At 42.8% G+C, this 23,635-nt stretch overlaps 1 protein-coding gene across 1 annotated transcript in view; it reads right to left on the reverse strand.

Moving 5' to 3' along the window:
- Positions 1-23,635, reverse strand: part of casd1 (CAS1 domain containing 1) — a 113,458-nt gene that overhangs the window by 57,630 nt on the left and 32,193 nt on the right. The window contains exons 2-3 of the mRNA XM_068004418.1: positions 17,621-17,717; positions 817-937 (exon numbers count right to left, since the gene is read on the reverse strand). Coding sequence (XP_067860519.1) covers positions 817-937; positions 17,621-17,717 — 218 coding nt within the window. The remainder of the gene's footprint in view (positions 1-816; positions 938-17,620; positions 17,718-23,635) is intronic.

The following is a 23,635-nucleotide window of genomic DNA, read 5'->3' on the forward strand; positions in this document are numbered from 1 at the left end:
AAAGACGCTTAACAGGGAAGCAGCTACAATATCAAGATGATAAAACAATCTAGAGTTTAAAGAACCTGCACCAAAAGATCAACTTCGTTGTCAAGATGTATGTTACATAATCCCTACAATTACTCTGCAGCTTTGTTCTGACTCCCTTCTACCCAATAATCTTTATTTAAATAAAATTAAGTTAACAGTTACTTTGCAAATGGAGTGGTACCACATATTTTGCTGCAGATGCAAAATTCTAGTTACCAATAAAATAGCTGTCCTCCAACACCTCGAAACTGAACTGTTCAGAAACCACTTCGGCATGCATGACGTCTGAATGCTGACCAACCAAAACAGATGTAAAACTCAAACACCCAAAGTATCCATTTTTAAGCTCCTTCCTTACTCAGAATAGCGGAGAACTGCCAACACATTTCCTGAATAATATTTTCATATCAGAAAATACTATAGTTACAACACAAGGCCTTCTGTTGCTGCCCACTACTTCGCTCACTTCTTAGTTTTAAAAAAAAACTACTCATAAGCTAAGTGTTATAGTGTACAGAAAACAGAGTAACAACTCATTTCAATGTTAAAACACTGCAGTGCACCTTGATAATGGTTTCTAAAATCAAGACATTTTTGGTGTACTTAATGTTGGAACTGCACTGAGCTGAATCATTTGGGAAAAACTCAAAAGCCAAAACCAAACAAAGCTCCAGAGTGAGGGTGTTATTTACTGTATGGTGGCAATTAAAAGTAATTTCCTAGTGCACACCCTGCCCTCTAATATTCACTCAAACAGTAAATTAGAGCAAAAGAACAGATACATACCTTGTTACCTTCTTCTTTAATGCCTGAATTTATAATTTTAACAAAGGAGTAGAACAACTGCCGAATTCTGGAATCTCCTACAAATGTTATGTATTTGTTCATAAGACAGCTCTTTACTTCACTGAGGAAAGAAAAATGTTATAAATAAAAGTCAAAAGGGAAGTATTAAAAATTAATACATTTGAATAAAAACACATGCAGCCATATCTCCAGTTACATATGCTGTCCAGGTTTTCTTTTTGATTTTATAATAATTTTAAAAAGTCAAACCAATTCAGTTTTAGACTGTCACACAAAACACTATTTGGAACCAACAAGGTTCCAGCCACCTTATCGATAAAACATAAAAAAAAGTATTTTTTAAAAATCAAGGAACTGTACCGGACAAAGGACAGTAAAAAAGGTTTCTACAGGCACATTAGTGGTAACATAATCAAGGCAAGGATAGGGCTGCTAAGAGATGAAGGAGACAAGCTTGTAGTGGAGATTGAGGGAATGGCAACCATACTAACAGAGCACAGTACTTTGCCTCGGTTTTCAGAGGTTGTGGATATTGGGACTGTAGAACCACCAGAACTGAGTGCAGAGCAGTTATTATTCAAAGAAAATTAGTACTAAAGAAGTCATTCTAAATTAAGGCAGACAAATCACCCTGACTTGATGGTTTACATCTGAGGAAGGCTAGGTTCCGATTATAATTTCCCCTCTTCCAAAAATGAAACAGCGCTAAAGCAGGAAATTATATAACATGGGATAGGCACTTTGAGAAACAGTTAATCAGAGACAGTCAGCATGGATTTCTAAATGTCAAGTTGTGTTTGACTAACATCAAAATTCTTTGCAGAAACAGAATTTAGTAAAAGGACATTGACTAGGTATGTTTGATACAGATTTTCAAAAACATCCCCCAAATATTCACAACGAAAGAAATGAGCAACATGCCCTCTCCACAAAGAGCTAATCTAAGTAAAACCAAAGGCTTCAATATTAATTAGATGGAAGTTAGAGATAGGCTAAACATGCTCAAAACAAAAAAAATCAGAGTAGACTGTATTGATCCCAGAGCACTCAGAGACTAGAGAGGAGACTATTATGAGGAAGTCACTAGAAACTGGGGAGGTACCAGTAGAGTGGAAGCAGGCTAATGTGATGCCCATATTGAAAAAGGAAGAAAAAAGACAGGTAACTACAGTCCCATAAGTCTTACTTGCATTCTGCATAAAATAATGGAATTTTTTATGCAGAAATAAGCTTGAAAATTATCTGTACAATAACTTCCTAATAAACAGCAGTCAACACAGATTCAGAAGAAGATCCTACTTGACCAACGTTCTGTTGTCGACAGTGCTATTAAGCGGCACTTACTCACCAATAACCTGCTCACCGATGCTCAGTTTGGGTTCCGCCAGGACGACAAGGCTCCAGAGCTCATTACAGCCTTGGTCCAAACATGGACAAAAGAGCTGAATTCCAGAGGTGAGGTGAGAGTGACTGCCCTTGACATCAAGGCAGCATTTGACCAAGAGTGGTACCAAGGAGCCCTAGTAAAATTGAAGTCAATGGGAATCAGGGGGCAAACTCCCCAGTGGCTAGAGTCATACCTAGCACAAAGGAAGATGGTAGTGGTTGTTGGAGGCCAATCATCTCAGCCACAGGACAATGCTGCAGGAGTTCCTCAGAGCAGTGTCCTAGGCCCAACCATCTTCAGCTGCTTCATCAATGAATTTCCCTCCATCATAAGGTCAGAAATGGGGATCTTTACTGATGATTGCACAGTGTTCAGTTCCACTTGCAATCCCTCAGATAATGAAGCAGTCCGTGCCCACATGCAGCAAGATCTGGACAACATCCAGGCTTGGGCTGATAAGTGGCAAGTAACATTCACGCCAGACAAGTGCCAGGCAATGACCATCTCCAACAAAAGAGTCTCTAATTACCTCCCCTTGACATTCAATGGCATTATCATCGCTGAATCCCCCACCATCAACCTCCCAGGGGCACCACTGACCAGAAACCTAACTGGACCAGCCACATAAATACTGTGGCTACAAGAGCACATCAGAGGCTGGGTATTCTGCGGTGAGTGACTCACCTCCTGACTCCCCAAAGCCTTTCCATCATCTACAAGGCACAAGTCAGGAATGTGGTGGAATACTCTCCACTTGCCTGGATGAGTGCAGCTCCAACAACACTCAAGAAGCTCGACACCATCCAGGACAAAGTAGCCCGCTTGATTGGCACCCCATCCACCACGCTAAACATTTACTCCCTTCGCCACCGGCGCACTGTGGCTACAGTTGCAGTGTGTACCATTCACAGGATGCACTGCAGCAACTCGCCAAGGCTTCTTCGACAGCACCTCCCAAACCCGTGGCCTCTACCACCTAGAAGGACAAGGGCAGCAGGCACATGGGAACAACATCACCTGCACATTCCCCTCCAAGTCACACACCATCCTGACTTGGAAATATATTGCCGTTCCTTCATCGTCACTGGGTCAAAATCCTGGAACTCCCTACCTAACAGCACTGTGGGAGAACCTTCACCACACGGACTGCAGCATTTCAAGAAAGCAGCTCACCACCACCTTCTCAAGGCAATTAGGGATGGGCAATAAATGCTGGCATTGCCAGTGATGTCCACATCCCATGACTGAATTTTAAAAAAAAGGAAATTACAACCCAAGATGACTGTGTGATGACATGGTGTACCTTGATTCCCAAAAGTCATCTGACAAAAGTTCCACATGAAAAGCTATTAGCTAAGCTCAAAGCTGAAGGGATTCAGGGTAAACCTTGGGAATAGATAGAAAATTGGCAGCAAGATAGAAGATTAGCACTTGTTAGAGCAGTTGGGGGGGGTGGGTGGGTGGGAAGGAAGCTTAGTGGAGTGTCCCAGGGTTCTGTGTTGGGTACAGTACTGCTTCTAATTTAGATCAATGACTTTGATTCAGAAGCTTAATGCAAAGTAATCAAATTTGCAGATAATACCAAACTAGATGGGGCAGTAGAATTGGTGGAGGCAGATCAGAAATTACAGAATATGTTGGATAAGAAATGCAACAAAGGCAAATTAAACTGAATGTAGACATATGTGCATAGGAAGAAAAAATAAACATGTCCTGAAATAACCAAAGATGTAGCCAAAAGAGACCTAGGAGTCTTGTACAATCGGTGCTCAACATATCCAATTAATGCAGAGCTGCAATCAACAAAACCAATAGAATGGTGAACTACATAGCCAGAACAGTAGTAAACAAATAAGAGGAAGTTGTGACTAATGAGTAAAGTATTCTGGTCAGACTGTACCTGAGGAACTGAGACACAAGGCTGACATTCAAGCTCTATGCTCTAGAGGCAGTGCAGAGATGAACCACAAAACTCATCCCTAGTGTCAAAGAGCTGAGTTATGAGGAAAGGTGAGACACTTGGACTTCTCAATCTGGAAAGGAAGCTTCTGGGAAATTATCTTAAAGATGTCTATCTGATAGTTTGGTGGAATAGGAGAAGTACATCCAAACTAATACTACAAATTAAGTTGAAAAAGTAGGACGGGGATATAGGTTCAAGCTAGTAAAAGGTAAATTTAGGACTGACGTCAGGAAATTTTTCTTCACACAAAGACTGATATAGGTAAAAAAACAGGATGAGGTCCTACAAGCTGAATTTAGGGAGTTAGGAGTTAAACTAAAGAGTAGGACCTCAAGGGTAGTAATCTCAGGATTGCTACCAGTGCCACGGGCTAGTCAGAGTAGGAATGACAGGATAGCTAGGATGAATACGTGGCTTGAGAGATGGTGCAAGAGGGAGGGATTCAAATTCCTGGGACATTGGAACCGGTTCTGGGGGAGGTGGGACCAGTACAAATTGGACGGTCTGCATCTGGGCAGGACTGGAACCAATGTCCTAGGGGGAGTGTTTGCCAGTGCTGTTGGGGAGGGTTTAAACTAATACGGCAGGGGGATGGGAACCGATGCAGGAAGTCAGTGGGAAATAAAGTGGTGACAGAAACAAAAGGCAGTAAGGGAGAGTGTACAGAACATGACCGGACAGATGGTCTGAGAAAGCAGGGCAAAGACCAAGGGAAGTCTAGATTAAACTGCATTTATTTCAATGCAAGAAGTCTGATGGGCAAGGCAGATGAACTCAGGGCATGGATGGGTACATGGGACTGGGATGTTATAGCTATTACTGAAACATGGCTAAGGGAGGGGCAGGACTGGCAGCTCAATTTTCCAGGGTACAGATGCTATAGGAAAGATAGAGCAGGAGGTAAGAGAGGAGGGGGAGTTGCGTTCTTGATTAGGGAGAACATCACGGCAGTAGTGAGAGGGGATATATCCGAGGGTTCGCCGACTGAGTCTATATGGGTAGAACTGAAAAATAAGAAGGGAGAGATCACTTTGATAGGATTGTACAACAGACCCCCAAATAGTCAACGGGAAATTGAGGAGCAAATATGTAAGGAGATTACAGACAGCTGCAAGAAAAATAGGGTGGTAATAGTAGGGGACTTTAACTTTCCCAACATTGACTGGGACAGCCATAGCATTAGGGGCTTGGATGGAGAGAAATTTGTTGAGTGTATTCAGGAGGAATTTCTCATTCAGTATGTGGATGGCCCGACTAGAGAGGGGGCAAAACTTGACCTCCTCTTGGGAAATAAGGAAGGGCAGGTGACAGAAGTGTTAGTGAGGGATCACTTTGGGACCAGTGATCATAATTCCATTAGTTTTAAGATAGCTATGGAGAAGGATAGGTCTGGCCCAAAAGTAAAAATTCTAAATTGGGGAAAGGCCAATTTTGATGGTATTAGACAGGAACTTTCAGAAGTTGTTTGGGAGAGTCTGTTGGCAGGCAAAGGGACGTCTGGTAAGTGGGAGGCTTTCAAAAGTGTGTTAACCAGGGTTCAGGGTAAGCACATTCCTTATAAAGTGAAGGGCAAGGCTGGTAGAAGTAGGGAACCTTGGATGACTCGGGAGATTGAGGCCCTCATCAAAAAGAAGAAGGAGGCATATGACATGCATAGGCAGCTGGGATCAAGTGGATCCCTTGAAGAGTATAGAGATTGCTGGAGTAGAGTTAAGAGAGAAATCAGGAGGGCAAAAAGGGGACATGAGATTGCTTTGGCAGATAAGGCAAAGGAGAATCCAAAGAGCTTCTACAAATACATAAAGGACAAAAGAGTAACTAGGGAGAGAGTAGGGCCTCTTAAGGATCAACAAGGTCATCTATGTGCGGAACCACTAGAGATGGGTGAGATCCTGAATGAATATTTCACATCGGTATTTACGGTTGAGAAAGGCATGGATGTTAGGGAACTTGGGGAAATAAATAGTGATGTCTTGAGGAGTGTACATATTACAGAGAGGGAGGTGCTGGAAGTCTTAACGCACATCAAGGTAGATAAATCTCTGGGACCTGATGAAATGTATCCCAGGACGTTATGGGAGGTTAGGGAGGAAATTGCGGGTACCCTAGCGGAGATATTTGAATCATCCACCGCTACAGGTGAGGTGCCTGAAGATTGGAGGGTAGCAAATGTTGTGCCTTTGTTTAAGAAGGGCGGCAGGGAAAAGCCTGGGAACTACAGACCAGTGAGCCTGACATCTGTAGTGGGTAAGTTGTTAGAGGGTATTCTGAGGGACAGGATCTACAGGCATTTGGAGAGGCAGGGACTAATTAGGAATAGTCAGCATGGTTTTGTGAGAGGAAAATCATGTCTCACGAATTTGATTGAGTTTTTTGATGGGGTAACCAAGAAGATAGATGAGGGCTGTGCAGTAGACGTGGTCTACATGGACTTCAGCAAAGCCTTTGACAAGGTACCGCATGGTAGGTTGTTACATAAGGTTAAATCTCATGGGATCCAAGGTGAGGTAGCCAATTGGATACAAAATTGGCTTGACGACAGAAGACAGAGGGTGGTTGTAGAGGGTTGTTTTTCAAACTGGATGCCTGTGTCCAGCGGTGTGCCTCAGGGACCGGTGCTGGGTCCGCTGTTATTTGTTATTTATATTAATGATTTGGATGAGAATTTAGGAGGCATGGTTAGTAAGTTTGCAGATGACACCAAGATTGGTGGCATTGTGGACAGTGAAGAAGGTTATCTAGGATTGCAACGGGATCTTGATAAATTGGGCCAGTGTGCCGATGAATGGCAGATGGAGTTTAATTTAGATAAATGTGAGGTGATGCATTTTGGTAGATCGAATCAGGCCAGGACCTACTCCGTTAATGGTAGGGCATTGGGGAGAGTTATAGAACAAAGAGATCTGGGAGTACAGGTTCATAGCTCCTTGAAAGTGGAGTCACAGGTGGATAGGGTGGTGAAGAAGGCATTCGGCATGCTTGGTTTCATTGGTCAGAACATTGAATCCAGGAGTTGGGATGTCTTGTTGAAGTTGTACAGGGCATTGGTGAGGCCACACTTGGAATACTGTGTACAGTTCTGGTCACCCTATTATAGAAGGGATATTATTAAACTAGAAAGAGTGCAGAAAAGATTTACTAGGATGCTACCGGGACTTGATGGTTTGACTTATAGGGAGAGGTTAGACAGACTGGGACTTTTTCCCCTGGAGAGTAGGAGGTTAAGGGGTGATCTTATAGAAGTCTATAAAATAATGAGGGGCATAGATAAGGTAGATAGTCAAAATCTTTTCCCAAAGGTAGGGGAGTCTATAACAAGGGGGCATAGATTTAAGGTGAGAGGGGAGAGATACAAAAGGGTCCAGAGGGGCAATTTTTTCACTCAAAGGGTGGTGAGTGTCTGGAACGAGCTGCCAGAGGCAGTAGTAGAGGCAGGTACAATTTTGTGTTTTAAAAAGCATTTGGACAGTTACATGGGTAAGATGGGTATAGAGGGATATGGGCCAAGTGCAGGAAATTGGGACTAGCTTAGTGGTATAAACTGGGCGACATGGACATGTTGGGCCGAAGGGCCTGTTTCCATGTTGTAACTTCTATGATAATGTATAGAATAGAATTACAGGAATAGTAGCGGCAAAAAACCCTGAAACCTTATAAGAAACAGTTCATAGAATCATACAGCACAGAAGGAGATAATTCAGCCAATCATGCCTGTGCTGGCTCTTTAAAAGAGCTATCCAATAGTCCCACTCCCCTGCCCTTTCCCCATCGCCCTGCAAATTTTTCCACAAGTATTTATCCAATTCCGTTTTGAAAGTTACTATTGACTCTGCTTCCACCACCCTTTCATGCAGTGAATTCCAGATCATAACAACTCACTGCATAAAAAGTTTTCCCTCATGTCGCCTCTGGTTCTTTTGTCAATTACCTTAAAACTGTGTCCTCTGGTTACTAACCCTTCTGCCACTGGAAACAGTTTCTCCTTATTTACTTTATCAAAACCATTTATGATTTTGGACACCTCTATTAAATCTCCCCTTCTCTGCCTTAATGAGAACAACCCCAGTTTCTCTAGTCTCTACACGCAACTGGAGTCTTTCATGCCTGGTACCATTCTAGTAAATCTCCTCTGCACCCTCTCTAAGACAGCCTTCCTAAAGTGTGGTGCCCAGAAATGAACAACACTCCAACTGGGGCCCAACCAGTGTTTTATAAAGGTTCAGCATATCTTCCTTGCTTTTGTACTCTATGCCTCTATTAATAAAGCCCAGGATCCTGTATGCCTTTTTAATAGCCTTCGCAACTTGTCCTGCCACCTTCAAAGACTTGTGTATGTATACCTCCAGGTCCCTCTGTTCCTGGACCTCCTTCAAAATTGTACCATTTAGTTTATATTGCCTCTCCTCATTCTTCCTAACAAAATGAATCACTTCACACTACTCTGCATTAAATTTCATCTGCCATGTGTCTATTTCACCAGTCTGTCTACGTCCTCCTGAAGTATGTTACTATTCGCCTCACCGTTTACTACATTGCCGAGTTTCGTGTCATCTGCAAACTTTGAAATTATTCCCTGTATATCCAAGTTCAGGTCATTAATATATATCAAAAAGAGCAGTGATCTTAATACTGACCCCTATGGGATACTACTGCACACTTCCCTCCAGTTTGAAAAACAGCTGTTCACTCCTACTCTCTGCTTTCTATATCTCAGCCAATTTCACATCCACTCAGCAACTGCCCCTTTAATCCCACGGGCTTCAATTCTGCTAACAAAGTCTATTTTGTGATACTTTATCAAACGTCTTTTGAAAGTCCATTCATCAACTGCACTACCCTCATCAACCCTCTCTGTTACTTCATCAAAGAACTCAATCAAGTCAATCAAACACCATTTGCCTTTACTAAATCCATGCTGGCCTTCATTTATTGAACCATATTTTTCCAAGTGCCAATTAATTTTGCCCTGGATTAATGACTCAAAGTTTCCTGACATCAGTCCTAAATTTACCTTTTACTAGCTGAAATGGAAGGACTTTTGGACCTATTCGGATAGTTGAATTATGATGAGCTGGATGGCTTTCCTCATCCTTAATTATCTTGTGATCTGATAATGTACCACATAAGAGAGATATGGCAAAGATAAATGACATGTGGAATTAAGGAGACTGTGGCTACATGAGTAGATAGAAGGTTGGAAGGTAGAATGGAAAAAGATGAGAGCAAAAGATACTTCTTGAAACAGAAAAATGTGGCAAGTAGTGTTCTACAGTAATTTGTGTTGGGGCCACTGTTATTTTCTATATACTTTACAGAGCTGGGCATGATTGGGAGCTAAATATTCTAGGCTATAGGATCTTTAGAAACGACAGGGAAATTCAAAAAGGAGGGAAAATAGCAATATTGATAAAAGACACAATTGCAGCAGTAGAAAGAAGGGATTTCAGTAAGGGCGATCAGGCAGTGGAAACACTATGGGCAGAGTATAGAACAGCAAAGGATGCAAGACTCTTGTAGGATTTGCCTACAGACCCCCTGGTAGTACTGTCGCAGGGGATGTATAAATATGGAGATCAGGGAAGTAAAAACAATGTGGTTAAAATAGGAGATTTAAATTTTCACAGACTGAGAGAAACAGAACAGCTCAAGTAGTAAAGGCAATGAATTTCTAGAATGCTTTGCAAACAATGGGTCAGATTTTGCTGCCAAAATATTGGCAAGTTTTTTGAGCTCGCCATTATTGTGTAAATCGTCCAGCAACTTATAGCGAGGAAGAGATACCCCATATCCCGTGAATTGCAAATCACCACAAGTTATTGGATGATTTGTGTCCAGTAACACAAAACAAGAACACAGCACTCGAGCAGAACACGAACGACTTAGTGAAATGCTGGTGGACATTTCGCTACCCAGCATTCTAATCTACCCAGCATTGCCCCGCCGTTAGCCTCACGAAAACGGCAGCTCGCCCTCAACTCCAATCGCACCGACCGGTGAAGTTCAAGAAATTGCTGCATTTGCACATTAATGCCAATTAAATGCGCCGCATAAAGTTAGGGCTAGTACTTAAAAATGTAAGTACCTTTTTAATGAGGAGATTTATGTTCCTGCAATACCACTCAACCTCTCCAGCTCACAAAGTGAACAATTGAAACTGTGGCATCTCATTCCTCCAGGTGGTAAACTGTTGTTAGAGATTTTTAAAATTTAAATTGTTTTTTCTTACTTTTCCTTTCTGTCTCTCTTATTCTCTCTCTAAATCCAATCTTTCTTTCCCTCTCTATTTCTCTTTCTGTACTTGACATGACTCCAAATCACCTTATTTCCTTCTCAGTTGTTACTCTGTTTCTTTCTCAATTCTTAAATCTCATTGATTAAGGAGACAGATTGTTGGACTCGTTCAGCAAGGTCCCAGATGTCCCGTTGTTTTCGCCGCACTGTTACCAGCTTGCACTTCCAGTAACTTGCAGGACAAAAAACTTGAGCTGTAGGGTGAGGGAAAAAGTCTAACTAACGGGGCACGTTGCGAGGTGCCCTGTTCCAGCAAAATCTGGGCCAATATGTTTTAGAACTGACAAGGGAGTAGGCGATACTAGATTTAGTGATGGGTAACAAACCAGAATTAGTTAACAATCTTATGGTAAGGGAACAATTTTGCAAATAGTGACCTTCATATGACTGAATTGGATATTAGGTTTGAGAGGGAGAGGCTCAAACCAAGGTTTTAAATTTAAGTACAGCAATGTTCGAAAGGATGAGAAATTAATTGACCACAGTAAACTGGGCTGAACTGTTAAGGGGTAAACCTACAACCAGTGGAAAGAATTTAAAGAAGTATTTGGTATGAGTACATCCCTAAAACGCAACGGCTCCACTTGCATAGTGAAGCAACCATGGTCAACAAATTAGGTAAGTGACAGTATCAAGCTAGGAGAGTTTTAAAAAAAAACAAAGGGATACAACAAAAGTAATGAGGTGCAAAAAACAATTATGAAAAAAAACTTGCAACTATCAAAACTAACAGCAAAAGTTTTTATAAATATAGAGAAATAGAGTGGCAATTAGGAATGTGGGCCAATTAAAGACAGACGCAAGTAAGACTACAATGGACAATAAGGAAATAGCAGGAGTAGGCCATACGGCCCCTCGAGCATGCTCCACCATTCAATAAGATCATGATGTGGAGATGCCGGTGATGGACTGGGGTTGACAATTGTACAACACCAAGTTATAGTCCAACGATTTTATTTGAAATTTACAAGCTTTCGGAGGCTTCCTCCTTCCTCAGGTAAATGTTCATTCATAGAATGTGGGCATCACTGGCAAGGCCAGCGTTTATTGCCCATCCCTAATTGCCCTCGAGAAGGTGGCGGTGAGCCGCCTTCTTGAACCGCTGTAGTCCGTGCGCTGAAGGTACTCCCACAGTGCTGTTAACTACAGGCATGTCAGTTTAATCTCAGTGGTGGGGAAGCTTTAAGAAATGATAAAAATTAACAAGTCACTTGGACAAGAGTGGATTAGTAAAGGAAAGCCAGCAGAGATATGTTAAAGGCAAATCATGTTTAACTAACCTGATTGAATTTTTTGATGAGGTAACAGAGGGTTGATGAGGGTAATGCGGTTGATGTGTATATGGACTTCCAAAAAGGCGTTTGATAAAGTGCCACATAATAGGCATGTCAGCAAAATTGAAGCCCATGGAATAAAAGGGGCAGTGGCTGCATGGATATAAAATTGGCTAAGTGACAGGAAACAGAGAGTAGTGGTGAACAGTTGTTTTTCGGACTGGAGGAAGGTATACAGTGGTGTTCCCCAGGAGAAGGTCCTAGGACCACTGGTTTTCTTTGATATATATTAATAACTTAGACTTGGGTGTACAGGGCACAATTTCAAAATTTGCAGATGACACAAAACTTGGAGGATAGTAATAGACTTCAAGAGGACATAAACAGGCTGGTGAAATGGGCAGGCAGATAGCAGATGAAATTTAATGCGGAAAAGTGAGAAGTGATACATTTTGGCAGGAAGAATGAGGAGGGGCAATATAAACTAAATGGTACAATTCTAAAGGGGGTGCAGAAACAGAGAGACCTGGGGGTAAATGCACACAAATTTTTGAAGGTGGCAGGACAGGTTGAGAAAGCAGTTAAAAAAGCATACGGGATCCTGGGCTTTATAAATAGAGGCATAGAGTACAAAAGCAGGGACATTATGCTGAACCTTTATAACGCACTGGTTCGGCCAAAGCTGGAGTGCTGTGTCCAATTCTGGACACCGCACTTTAGGAAGGATATGAAGGCCTTGAAGAGGGTGCAGAAAAGATTTACTAGAATGGTTCCAGGGGTGAGGGACTTCAGTTACATGGATAGACTGGAGAAGCTGGGGTTGTTCTCCTTAGAGCAGAGAAGGTTGAGAGGAGATTTGACAGAAGTCTTCAAAATCACAAAGGGTCTAGATAAAGTAAATAAAGAGAAACTGTTCCCATTAGCAGAAGGGTGGAGAACCAGAGGACACAGATTTAAGGTTGATTGGCAAAAGATCCAAAGGTGACGTGAGGAAAAACTTTTTTTCGCAGCGAGTAGTTATGATCTGGAATACACTGCCTCAAAGGGAGGTCGAAGCAGATTCAATCGTGGCTTTCAAAAAGGAATTGGATAAATACTTGAAAGGAAAAAATTTGCAGGGCTACGGGTAAATCGCGAGAGGACGGGACTAACTGGACGGCTCTTATAAAGAGCTGGCATGGGCTCGATGGGCCAAATGGCCTCATTCTGTGCTGTAATAATTCTATAACTTTCCTCTCTCTTTTCCTGAAGGCAATGACTACCTGGGTTATAGCTCTGCCGGCATCACCTGCCCTCCAATACTTCACAAGCCTAGACAGTCGAGTGTTGGCAGGCTATTCACCCTTGCATAGCTGAATCCAATCCTGTTCTCACCTATGTCCACACAAGCATTTCCCAATAGGGTGTTACTGGACAGCAATCACAAGAGAGAATCACACTGAATTTTATTGCCCTTTGTAACATTTGTGAGCCTTATTTGTAAATTTGCAAAATGAGAGTTAGAAATCTTCCATTGTGTATTATACTGCACATGGAAGGTTTGCACTTCATTTGAGAGTACAACCACCAAATTTTAAGAATATTTAAAACAAATACATAGAAGGGACACATGTAAGTAGCTTATTTTAAAACCAGTTTGATTTGTTTGGAACAGAATCACTTATTTTACAAATAAAAATAAATTAACCAGTAAACCAGATCAGTAGCATACTGCTAGTTTAAACAGTACAGGCTAGACCGCACTGCCTTTGTAACAACAGAGTTATTTTAAATCACTTTCCACAAAAGAGAAAACAAAAAAAAAACCATAAAAAAACATGGTTTGTAGTAAAGAATAAATGATCAACATACATGATCCCATGACTTTTAAAACCAGCCACCATGAAAAGCAGAAAAAGTATTTAAAAAGGAATACACAAAAGGGAAAGAGCAAGCCTTGTGCAGGCACAGTTAAGGCCTTCCTGTTCAATCTTATCAGATAAAGCCATGTCCACATTTCCATGCAGAAAGAACTTCAGCTTTCTGTCTCAGAGGATCTTTTGCCGCTCCCTTAATCTGAAGTGGTTAAAATATACTGCAATTAGGAGAAGAGTCGTGTGAAAGAATCAAATGGATCGATAAATAAATATGCGGACAAGAGCATAGAAACATAGAAACATAGGAGCAAGACTACGCCATCTGGCCCTTCGGGCCTACTCCGCCATTTAAAATGATCATGGCTGATCGTCTAACTCAGTACCCTGTTCCCACTTTTTCCCATATCCCTTGATCCCTTTAGCATTAATATATCTATCTCAGTCTTGAATACATCTAATGACTTGGCCTCCACTGCATTCTGAGGTAGAGAATTCCACAGGTTCACCACCGAGTGAAGAAATTTCTCCTCATCTCGGTTCTAAATGGCATACCCCATATCCTGAGAATGTGACCCCTGGTCCTGGACTCCCCAGCCATCGGAAATATCCTCCCTGCATCTAGTCTGTTTAGTCCTGTTAGAATTTTATATGTTTCGATGAGATCACCTCTCATTCTTGTAAACTCTAGTGAATATAGGCTTAGTCGACCCAATCTCTCCTCATACGTCAGTCCTGCCATCCCAGGAATCAGTCTGGTAAACCTTTGTTGCACTCCCTCCATGGCAAGGACATCCTTCCTCAGATAAGGAGACCAAAACTGCACAATACTCCAGATGTGGTCTCACCAAGGACCTGTACAACTGCAGTAAGACATCACTGTTCCTGTACTCAAATCCTCTTGCAATGAACGTCAACATACCATTCGCCTTCCAAACTGCTTGCTGCACCTGAATGCTCGCTTTCAGCGACTGGTGTACAAGGACACCCAGGTCTCGTTGCACCTCCCCTTTCCCTAATCGATCACCATTCAGATAATAATCTGTCTTTCTGTTTTACAACCAAAGTGGATAACCTCACATTTATCCATGTTACACTGCATCTGCCATGTTCTTGCCCACTCACCCAACTTGTCTAAATCACATTGGAGCCTCTTTGCATCCTCCTCACAGCTCACATTCCACCCCAGCTTTGTGTCGTCTGTAAACTTGGAAATGTTACATTTAGTTCCCTCATCCAAATCATTGATATATATTGTGAATAGCTGGGGCCCAAGCACTGATCCCTGCCGTACCCCACTAGTCACTGCTTGCCACACGGAAAAAGACTGGTTTATTCCTACTCTTTGTTTCCTGTCTGTCAACCAATTCTCAATCCATGCTAGTATATTCCCCACAATCCCATGTGCTTTAATTTTGCACACTAACCTCTTGTGTGGGACCTTATCAAAAGCCTTCTGAAAATCCAAATCCACCGGTCCCTCCCTATCTATTCTACTGTTACCTCCTCAAAAAACTCCAGTGGATTTGTTAAGCACGATTTCCCTTTCATAAACCCATGCTGACTTTGTCCAATCCGGTTAATGCCTTCCAAGTGTTCTGTTATCACATCCTTTATAATAGACTCTGGCATAAATAGTATTTTCCCCACTACTGATGTTAGGCTAACCGGTCTGTAATTCCCTGTTTTTTCTCTCCCTCCTTTTTTAAATAGTGGGGTTACATTTGCCACCCTCCAATCTATAGGAACTGTTCCAGAGTCTATAAAATTTTGGATGACCACCAATGCATCCACTATTTCCAGTGCCACTTCCTTTAGTACTCTGGGATGTAGATTATCAGGCCGTGGGGATTTGTCAGCCTTTAGCCCCATTAATTTTCCTAGCACTATTTTTTCTTACTAATACTGGTTTCCTTCAGTTCCTCCCTCTCACTGGCCCCTTGGTTCCCTAACATTTCCGGGAGGTTATTTCGGTCCTTCTTTGTGAAGACAGAACCAAAGCATGTGTTTAATTGTTCTGCCATTTCTTTGTTCCCTATTATAATTTCCCCCATTTTTGACTGTAAGGGACCTACATTTCTCTTCACTAATCTTTTTCTCTTGATATATTTATAGAAGATTTTACAGTCAGTTTTTATGTTCCCTGCTATTTTACTCTCGCACTCTATTTTTCCCCTCAATCAATCTCTTTGTTCTCCTTTGCTGAATTCTAAACTGCTCCCAATCCTCAGGCTTGCTGCTTTTTCTGGCAATTTTATATGTCCCCTCTTTGGATCTAATACGATCACTAATTTCTTTTGTAAGCCACGGTTGAGCCACCTTTCCTGTTTTATTTTTGCGCCAGACAGGAATGAATAATTGTTGTAATTCCTGCACACGTTCTTTAAATATTAGCCATTGCCTATCCACCGTCATCCCTTTTAGTAAAGTTCCCCAATCTATCCTAGCCAACTCGCACCTCATACTTTCGTAATTTCCTTTTAGATTCAGGACCCTAGTTTCGGATTCGACTACTTCACTCTCCATCTTAATGATGAGGAATTCTATCATGTTATGATCGCTCTTCCCTAAGGGACCCCGCACAACAAGATTGTTAATTAATCCTTTCTCATTGCACAATACCCAGTCTAGGATCGCCTGTTCTCTAGTTGGTTCCTCAACATATTGGTCTAGAAATCCATCATGTACACACTCCAGGAATTCCTGCCCGACGGTATTATTGCTAATTTGGTTTGACCAATCTATATGTAATTTAAAGTCACCCATGATTATAGTTATACCCTTCTTGCATGCGTCTCTATTTTCCTGTTTAATGCCCTCCCCTACATCTCCACTACTGTTTGGGGGCCTATAGACAACCCCCACCAACGTTTTCTGCCCCTTGGTGTTTCTTAGCTCCACCCATACAGATTCCACATGGTGATTTTCTGAGCCAATATCCTTCCTCACTATTGCATGGATTTCCTCCTTTACTAGCAACGCTACCCCACCTCCTTTCCCTTTTTGCCTGTCCTTCCTAAATATTGAATACCCTGGATGTTCAGTTCCCATCCTTGGTCACCCTGCAGCCATGTCGCCGTAATCGCAACTATATCATACCCGTTAATATCTATCTGCGCTGTTAATTCATCTATCTTGTTGCGAATGCTCCGCACATTAAGACACAATGCCTTTAAACTTGTCTTTTTAAGATTGCTTGTCATCTTAGTATTATTTTGCACTATGGCCCTATTTGTTTTTCGTCCTTGTTTTCTCTGCCTTCCACTATTGCTTCTTCCCTTTCTGTCTTTTGTTTCTATCCTTGTTTCCCCCTCCTGTGTCTCCCTGCTCAGGTTCCCATCCCCTTATCATTCTAGTTTAAACCTTCCCCAACAGCACTAGCAAACACCCCTGCGAGGACATTGGTCCTGGTCCTGCTCAGGTGTAACCCGTCCCCCACTTGTGCAGGTCCCACCTTCCCCAGAACCGGTCCCAATGTACCTGAAATCTAAATCCCTCCCTCCTACACCATCCCTGCAGCCATGCATTCATCTGGTCTATTCTCCTGTTCCTATACTCACTAGCAAGTGGCACTGGTAGTAATCCTGAGACTACCTTTGAAGTCCTGCTTTTTAATTTATCTCCTAACTCCTTAAATTCACCTTGCAGGACCTCATCCCTTTTTTTTTTTAAACCTATGTCATTGGTACCAATATGGACCACGACTACTGGCTGTTCACCCTCCCCCTCCAGAATGTCCTGCAGCCGCTCCATGACATCCTTGACCCTAGCACCAGGGAGGCAACTCACCATCCCAAGATGACACTGCTTTCCATCTTCCCCATCTCTGAAGCGGTGCTTGACCTTTGCTCAGTATCTCCTATGACAATTTGGTATTGCACAATGTGGGGAATCTGTGTCACTTTCACACATCCTATTAATGTGCTGAGCAACTATGATATCTGCACCATCTTTACTTACACTAATGCCACAATCTACACAAAACTTCATAGGAAATTATTTCAAAGTCACTTGCCTGATTTTGTATTTGTGCATCATGCAGCCATTAGGTTGCCACACATTTTCACCAAGGAATCGACCACTAGCTAGGAGCCACTCACAGGTATCACCACCTAGAGAGAGACGATCACAAAATAGTAAGAAATAAATCTGTTATATAGAAACTCACTAACCACAACCGAAGATGAAGAAACAAGCAGCAACTGGTTGCAAAAAGTAAAAAAGGAATTCAGGTAATGATTGAAGGTGGCAAAACAATGGAACTCGGGAGAGAATTTGAGGCAATCAATTGTTTGTGCAACTCCTAGCTTGGGAATGGCAAGATTTGAATTTTCCCTATCTTTTGAATGGGCAGCACATTCAGAAATAAGTGGGGTCACAACAAATATATAGCAGATATAGGTTTAACAAAATTAGAAAATCCCATGTAAACCAAACATGTAAACAGCATCAACAAAATTACACCAGTAACCCTACTTTTAGCCCATAGGGATCAGATAACAGCAGTACACTGCTCCTGCAAGATCAGACGATATACTGTACGTCTCAATTGCAGCACTGCACCATTTTGTTTTTAGAACAGTAGCTGGTTTAACATTCATAACTTTTTCAAAATAGTTAAGTTTCTAGCACCACCACTCCTCCAATTTAAAAGGTGGAGAGAGAAGAGGATCATTTAATCATCTTCCTGCTCAAAACTCCCATTCCCAACCTCTCCATCCTCAATCACCCCAGCTCTAACTTCCCTTTCCGCTCTAAGGCCCTTGAATGAGTTGTCATTTCCCAGGCGCACCTTCACCTCTCCCACCATTCTCTTTGAATCTCTTCAGTCCAATTACCCCCACGTGGCCCACAATAACAAAACTGCCTTGGTCAAAGTGACCAATGATGTGATCATATCTCTCTAGGAGGTGATACCTATTCTAGTGGTCGATTCTTTTGTGACTGCAATTGTGGAACATTATCTCTCCTTGCCCTCCAGGAGTACTCTGCTGTGTTAAACCACTCCATCCTCCTTCACTGCCTCTCCTCCATGGTAGCACCTTTGCTAGACTCCATTCCTGTCTGTCTCAATATAGTCAGCACTTCTCCCACAATGGCTCCTCCTCCCGTCCTCTATGTTTACCAAAGAAGTAGCCCAAGGGTCCATCCTTGGTCCTGTCCTATTCCTTGTTACTCAGCAACAATATTTGAGTGGGGCCAACTTCCACATATATGCTAATGATACCAGGCTCTTTCCGCCACCACCCTCTTTCCGCCACCATCCTCAAACCCACAACAACCACTGTGATGTCAGACAGGCTGCTCAACATCAAGTTATATATAAGCCAGAGTTTCTCCAACTTAAGAGTGAAGCCATGCTGTTCATCTCCCTTTGCTTCTGAGTACATCCCACTCCCCAGCGGCTCGCTCAGGCTGAACTCAATGGTGCACATTCTGAACTGTGCAATGCTGAGATGAGCTTTAAATCCCATATCCTATCCATCACCATAACTACTTATTACCTGCTCCACAACACTGCCTGCCTCCCTCCCCATTGCTCTTATCGCCATCATCTTTGAAACCCTTATCCATATTTCCTTAACCTCCAGGCTCAGCTTTTTCAATGTTCTCCTCATTGGCCTACCAAGATCTGATATAATTCCAACTTGTCCAAAACTGGCATGATTTGCACTGTCCTACGTGCCCATCACCCACTTCCTCCCCAGCTCCCAAATACACTGAATTGAAAATATTCAAGAAGGCCTTCAAGGCCATTCAGAAGAGAAGTTAAGGAACACTTCATCACACAAAGGGTGGTCGAAGTGTGACACCGTCTCCCACAAAAAGCAGATGCTAGCTCAATTAATAATTTTAATTCTGAGATTGATAAATTTTTGCTAGCCAAGAAAATAACATAAGAGATAGGAGCGGGAGTAGGCCAAGGGGCCCCTCAAGCCTGCTCCGCCATTCAATAAGATCATGGTTGGTCTTCTACCTCAACTCCAATTTTTAGACACTAAGGGAATCAAGGGATATGGGGATAGGGCAAGAAAGTGATCGATCTCAGTCTTGAATATACTCAACGACTGAGCATCCACAGCCCTCTGGGCTACAGAATTCCAAAGATTCACAACCCTCAGTGAAGAAATTTTTCCACACCTTGGTCCTAAATGGCCAACCCCTTATCTTGAGATTATGACCTCTAGTTCTGGACACTCCTGCCTCCCAGTATGTACCCTGTTAAGCTCTCTTATAATTTATATGTTTCAATGAGATCACCTCTTATTATTCTAAACTCCAGAGAACATGGGCCCATTCTACTCAATCTCTCCTTATAGGAAAACCCTCTCATCCCAGGAATTAATCTAGTGAACCTTTGTTGCAACCCCTCTAAGGCAAGTAGATCAAAACTCTACACAGTTCTCCAGGTGTGGTCTCACCAGAGCCCTATATAATTGCAGCAAACCTCCTTAATCTTGTACTCCAATCTGTTACAATAAAGGCTAACATGCCATTTGCTAAGACAGGTAAATGGAGTTAGGATACAGATCAGCCATGATCTCATTGAATGGTAGAACAGGCTTGAGGGGCTGAACGGCCTACTCTTATTCCTATGTTACAACCGTACCACAGCAACCCCCTCCAACTCTATGCCCTCAGACTCTGGATTCCTGTACTTACCTTCCCCCTCTTCTACCATTGGAGGTTAGATCCCGTACCAAACTTGCCTTCACATTCTGGAATGCTCGCCCTTAATTCCTCAACCTTGCTACTTCTCTCTCCACCTTCAAAGACCTCCTGAAAACCTCTCTCTTTGACCACACATTTGGTCAACTTTCCTAATTCTTCTATTACTATGCAGTGTCTACTTTTGCTCTCTAAATCTTTTCACCTCCCTATCCTCCTTTAAGACCTCTCTCTTTGTCCAAGCAAATATTGTAAAGCTTCACAGGAGAATAAATATATTCTGGTCAAGAAGTGAAATTTACAAACATTTCCCAAGGCACCCAACAAGTGAGACCAGAGAGATGTTCTATATGTAATAATTGTGTTTGGCACTTAAGACAATACATTTCTTGTCCAATACTTCTAAATTCACAACCTCAAGCTGCTCCCGCGACTACTGTTAGATCTGTCATCACAATTCTGTCTCCCTCTAGTTTAAATTACACTCTCTAGGCGCAACTCAGGTTTGAGAGGCCAAAATCCAGGATCTAAATGAACATCTCTTTCTCACGCCCAAATTTCACGTCGATAGAGTAGGAAAATTTCAGATTCACACCACTCACTAAAATCCTAGTGACAACATTGTAGGTTGATTCGATTTCTGCACAAACTATAAGATTTCAATCTTAATTCCATTTATAGAGAGATTAGTTTTCTCATTAAGCAGTAGGTATTTAGAACTCAACATTTTTGGTAGCTGGCAGACAGCATGTTTTAGTTATGACTTGTATTATTTTTATTGCATAATGACAGGGATGGCAATTACAATAAGAGTCAAGATCTAGGTATTTGAGGAATGCTGTGGGCGTTAACTACAAATCGTCTGGAATATACATCATTTCAAGTGATTAAAGTGGACTCGATGGCTCCTTCGATCTGGATCCAGCCTAGAGTGATGGGATGAAAGCCACTTCTCCCTGTTGACTACAACAGACCTACAAGAAGTGAATCTAGGTAGTATCAATACAGCTCCACAACAGCAGCGGGAAGTTATCGGGTGGGTGGATTTGCACGTGGGGAACCTGGAGGCAAAGTGAGCGTGTTTAAATCTGCAATCATATCTCGATTTCAGTCAATTACCTTTGCTTCCGGGTTTCATGTCTCCAAGCTGAATAGCGGGCCTATTGCACACCCGAATGACACAACTTAAAGCCCACTATTTAAAGGGCCAGTCCAAGAATGGATTTTGAATGAGAAAGGAGAAATGAAGCCCAGGAAAGCAAAGGCTGCTCCTAGATTCAATGATGCCTCCCTTGATGTACTGCTGGCTGCAGTGAGGGCTAGGAGGGAGGTAATGTTTCCAATGGATGGCAGAAAGAAACCTGGCTCGAGATGGCAGAAGAGGTGAGCAGCAGGATCACGGTGCCCAGGTCTTGGGCTCAGTGCAGGAAGTGTTTAATGACCTAATCAGGTCATGAAAAGTGAGTACAGTCGCTGATTCACCCACATCCTGCGTTGTTCAACACCACCTCCCCAACCCCGTCACTCTGTGTTGGCATGCATACCCCATCAAATAACTCCTCACATTCACTTAAGTGTCAGCAGCAGCAACCATCCTTCACTTTCTATGCACTTCCTCAACTGCCCATTTATTCACCCACCACTGCCACTCACCCCAATCCTGATGCAATATGATGTATCTGTCTGATAGTCACCCTCTGATGTATCTCTTTCATGGTCAGCCTCACAAAAAGCAATGCATTCATAGGATGAATACGTCACCTTCACTCACTCACAGGTCTGTTCTTTCTCCCCTTGTAGGAGGGGAGTGCAAAACGCAACAGAGGGGAGCAGAACTGGAGGCGGCCGACCACATAGTGGAGGTGACAGATGTGTGTGGGGGGGGGGGGGGGGGGGGGTGCGGGCGGCGGCCATGGAAATAAGTCGAACAGTTGCATGCTTATCCATTGGAGATGCAAGACTGGCAACCCACAGATGGCTGGTAACAGAACTTTAACATCTTTCACACACATGATGAATTGATTTTATCAATGATTGAACAGTGCCAGACCTCAGTATGGTCAATGGAAAGATTGTCACTTTGGCAATGTATCATTAATATCGCTTTCTGTTGTCTTCCAGAGCCTTCACACCTTCACGAGGAATCAGCAGAAAAGAAAGAAAGATTCCTCAGAGGAACTCATTCCTTCTGAAGGTACATCTGACATTATAAGCCTGGTTGATTCGTCTGTGTTTTAATTTTTATTTAAGGTTACATTCCTGTTTTTAATATTTGCTGATGAATCACGGGAGTTCCATGGTTTTTCTCATGCCATTTGAAGTTTGCTGCTTTCTGTTGATCTATTTTTCCAAATATATTTGGACTCGATTTAACAACATCTAAATCCATACACTAGCGCAAATACTCTCACTTCGGTGGGCCCTGTATTATTTCAGTTGTCACCTGGTGATTCACCACTCTCAAGTGAGCATGAGCAGACACTGGAGTCAGGGGCAGCTGTGGAGAGTCCATGTTGAGGGGCACATTCCTCTCCAAGCTCTGCTCAGCTGGACATAGGTGCTGAACCCTGAGAGCCATCGTTGGGAAGGAGAACGATAGGGGTGCAGCAGCAACTTTGTGAGGTAATGGAAAAAGTGCCATGCACACTCTCCACAACAGCGGAGAGGACGGAGGAGTCCAACTCCATCGCTAGTGGATTGGTGGCGTATATAAGTGCGAGAATGTCTGTGATGGAAGGAATGATGGCCTCCATTGAGCTTCAAGCACGGCTCTCAAGAGTCCATGTAGGCCATGACAACCGCCATGCGGACTCTGGATGCCAACGTCTGCTACCTTTAACAGGCAGACAGATACTTTAGCCATGGCCTTACAACACGGCACATCTGCTCACCAACCTGGTCAGCAGAGCGGTGCGAGTGATGTTGCACTGGCCTGGGAGGATGATAGCGAAAGGGACATGGAAGTGGGGACTCCACTCAAAGCTCTCCGACGTCTCACCCATTGCTGCCGCCGCCTCCCCCACTCAACCAGTAGCCCCAATGCTGCCTCCTCTCCCCATAGCTGATTCTGCCCCTGCATAGGTGCAGGTGGAAGAGTCTTTGGCAAGGTCCTCACAGACTCCAAAACCTAGAGGGCGTAGGTTGAGAGCATCTCAGCAATCAGGGCAAGGATCTGAGCAACTTGCCAATAAGTCTGCTGAAGCTACAGGGGATGCACCATGTACAAGTGGTAGAAAAAGGCTAAGCAATTCACCAAAGGAATGCACAAGGGTGTTGATTGAGCTGTGATGTTATTTTTTTTTGTTATGGCACATTAAATTTAATCATGATCACCACCACTGCCATTACTGAGTCCCTTTGG

This window comes from Heptranchias perlo, chromosome 2 (genome assembly GCF_035084215.1).
Source record: "Heptranchias perlo isolate sHepPer1 chromosome 2, sHepPer1.hap1, whole genome shotgun sequence".
Classification (NCBI taxonomy): Eukaryota; Metazoa; Chordata; class Chondrichthyes; order Hexanchiformes; family Hexanchidae; genus Heptranchias; species Heptranchias perlo.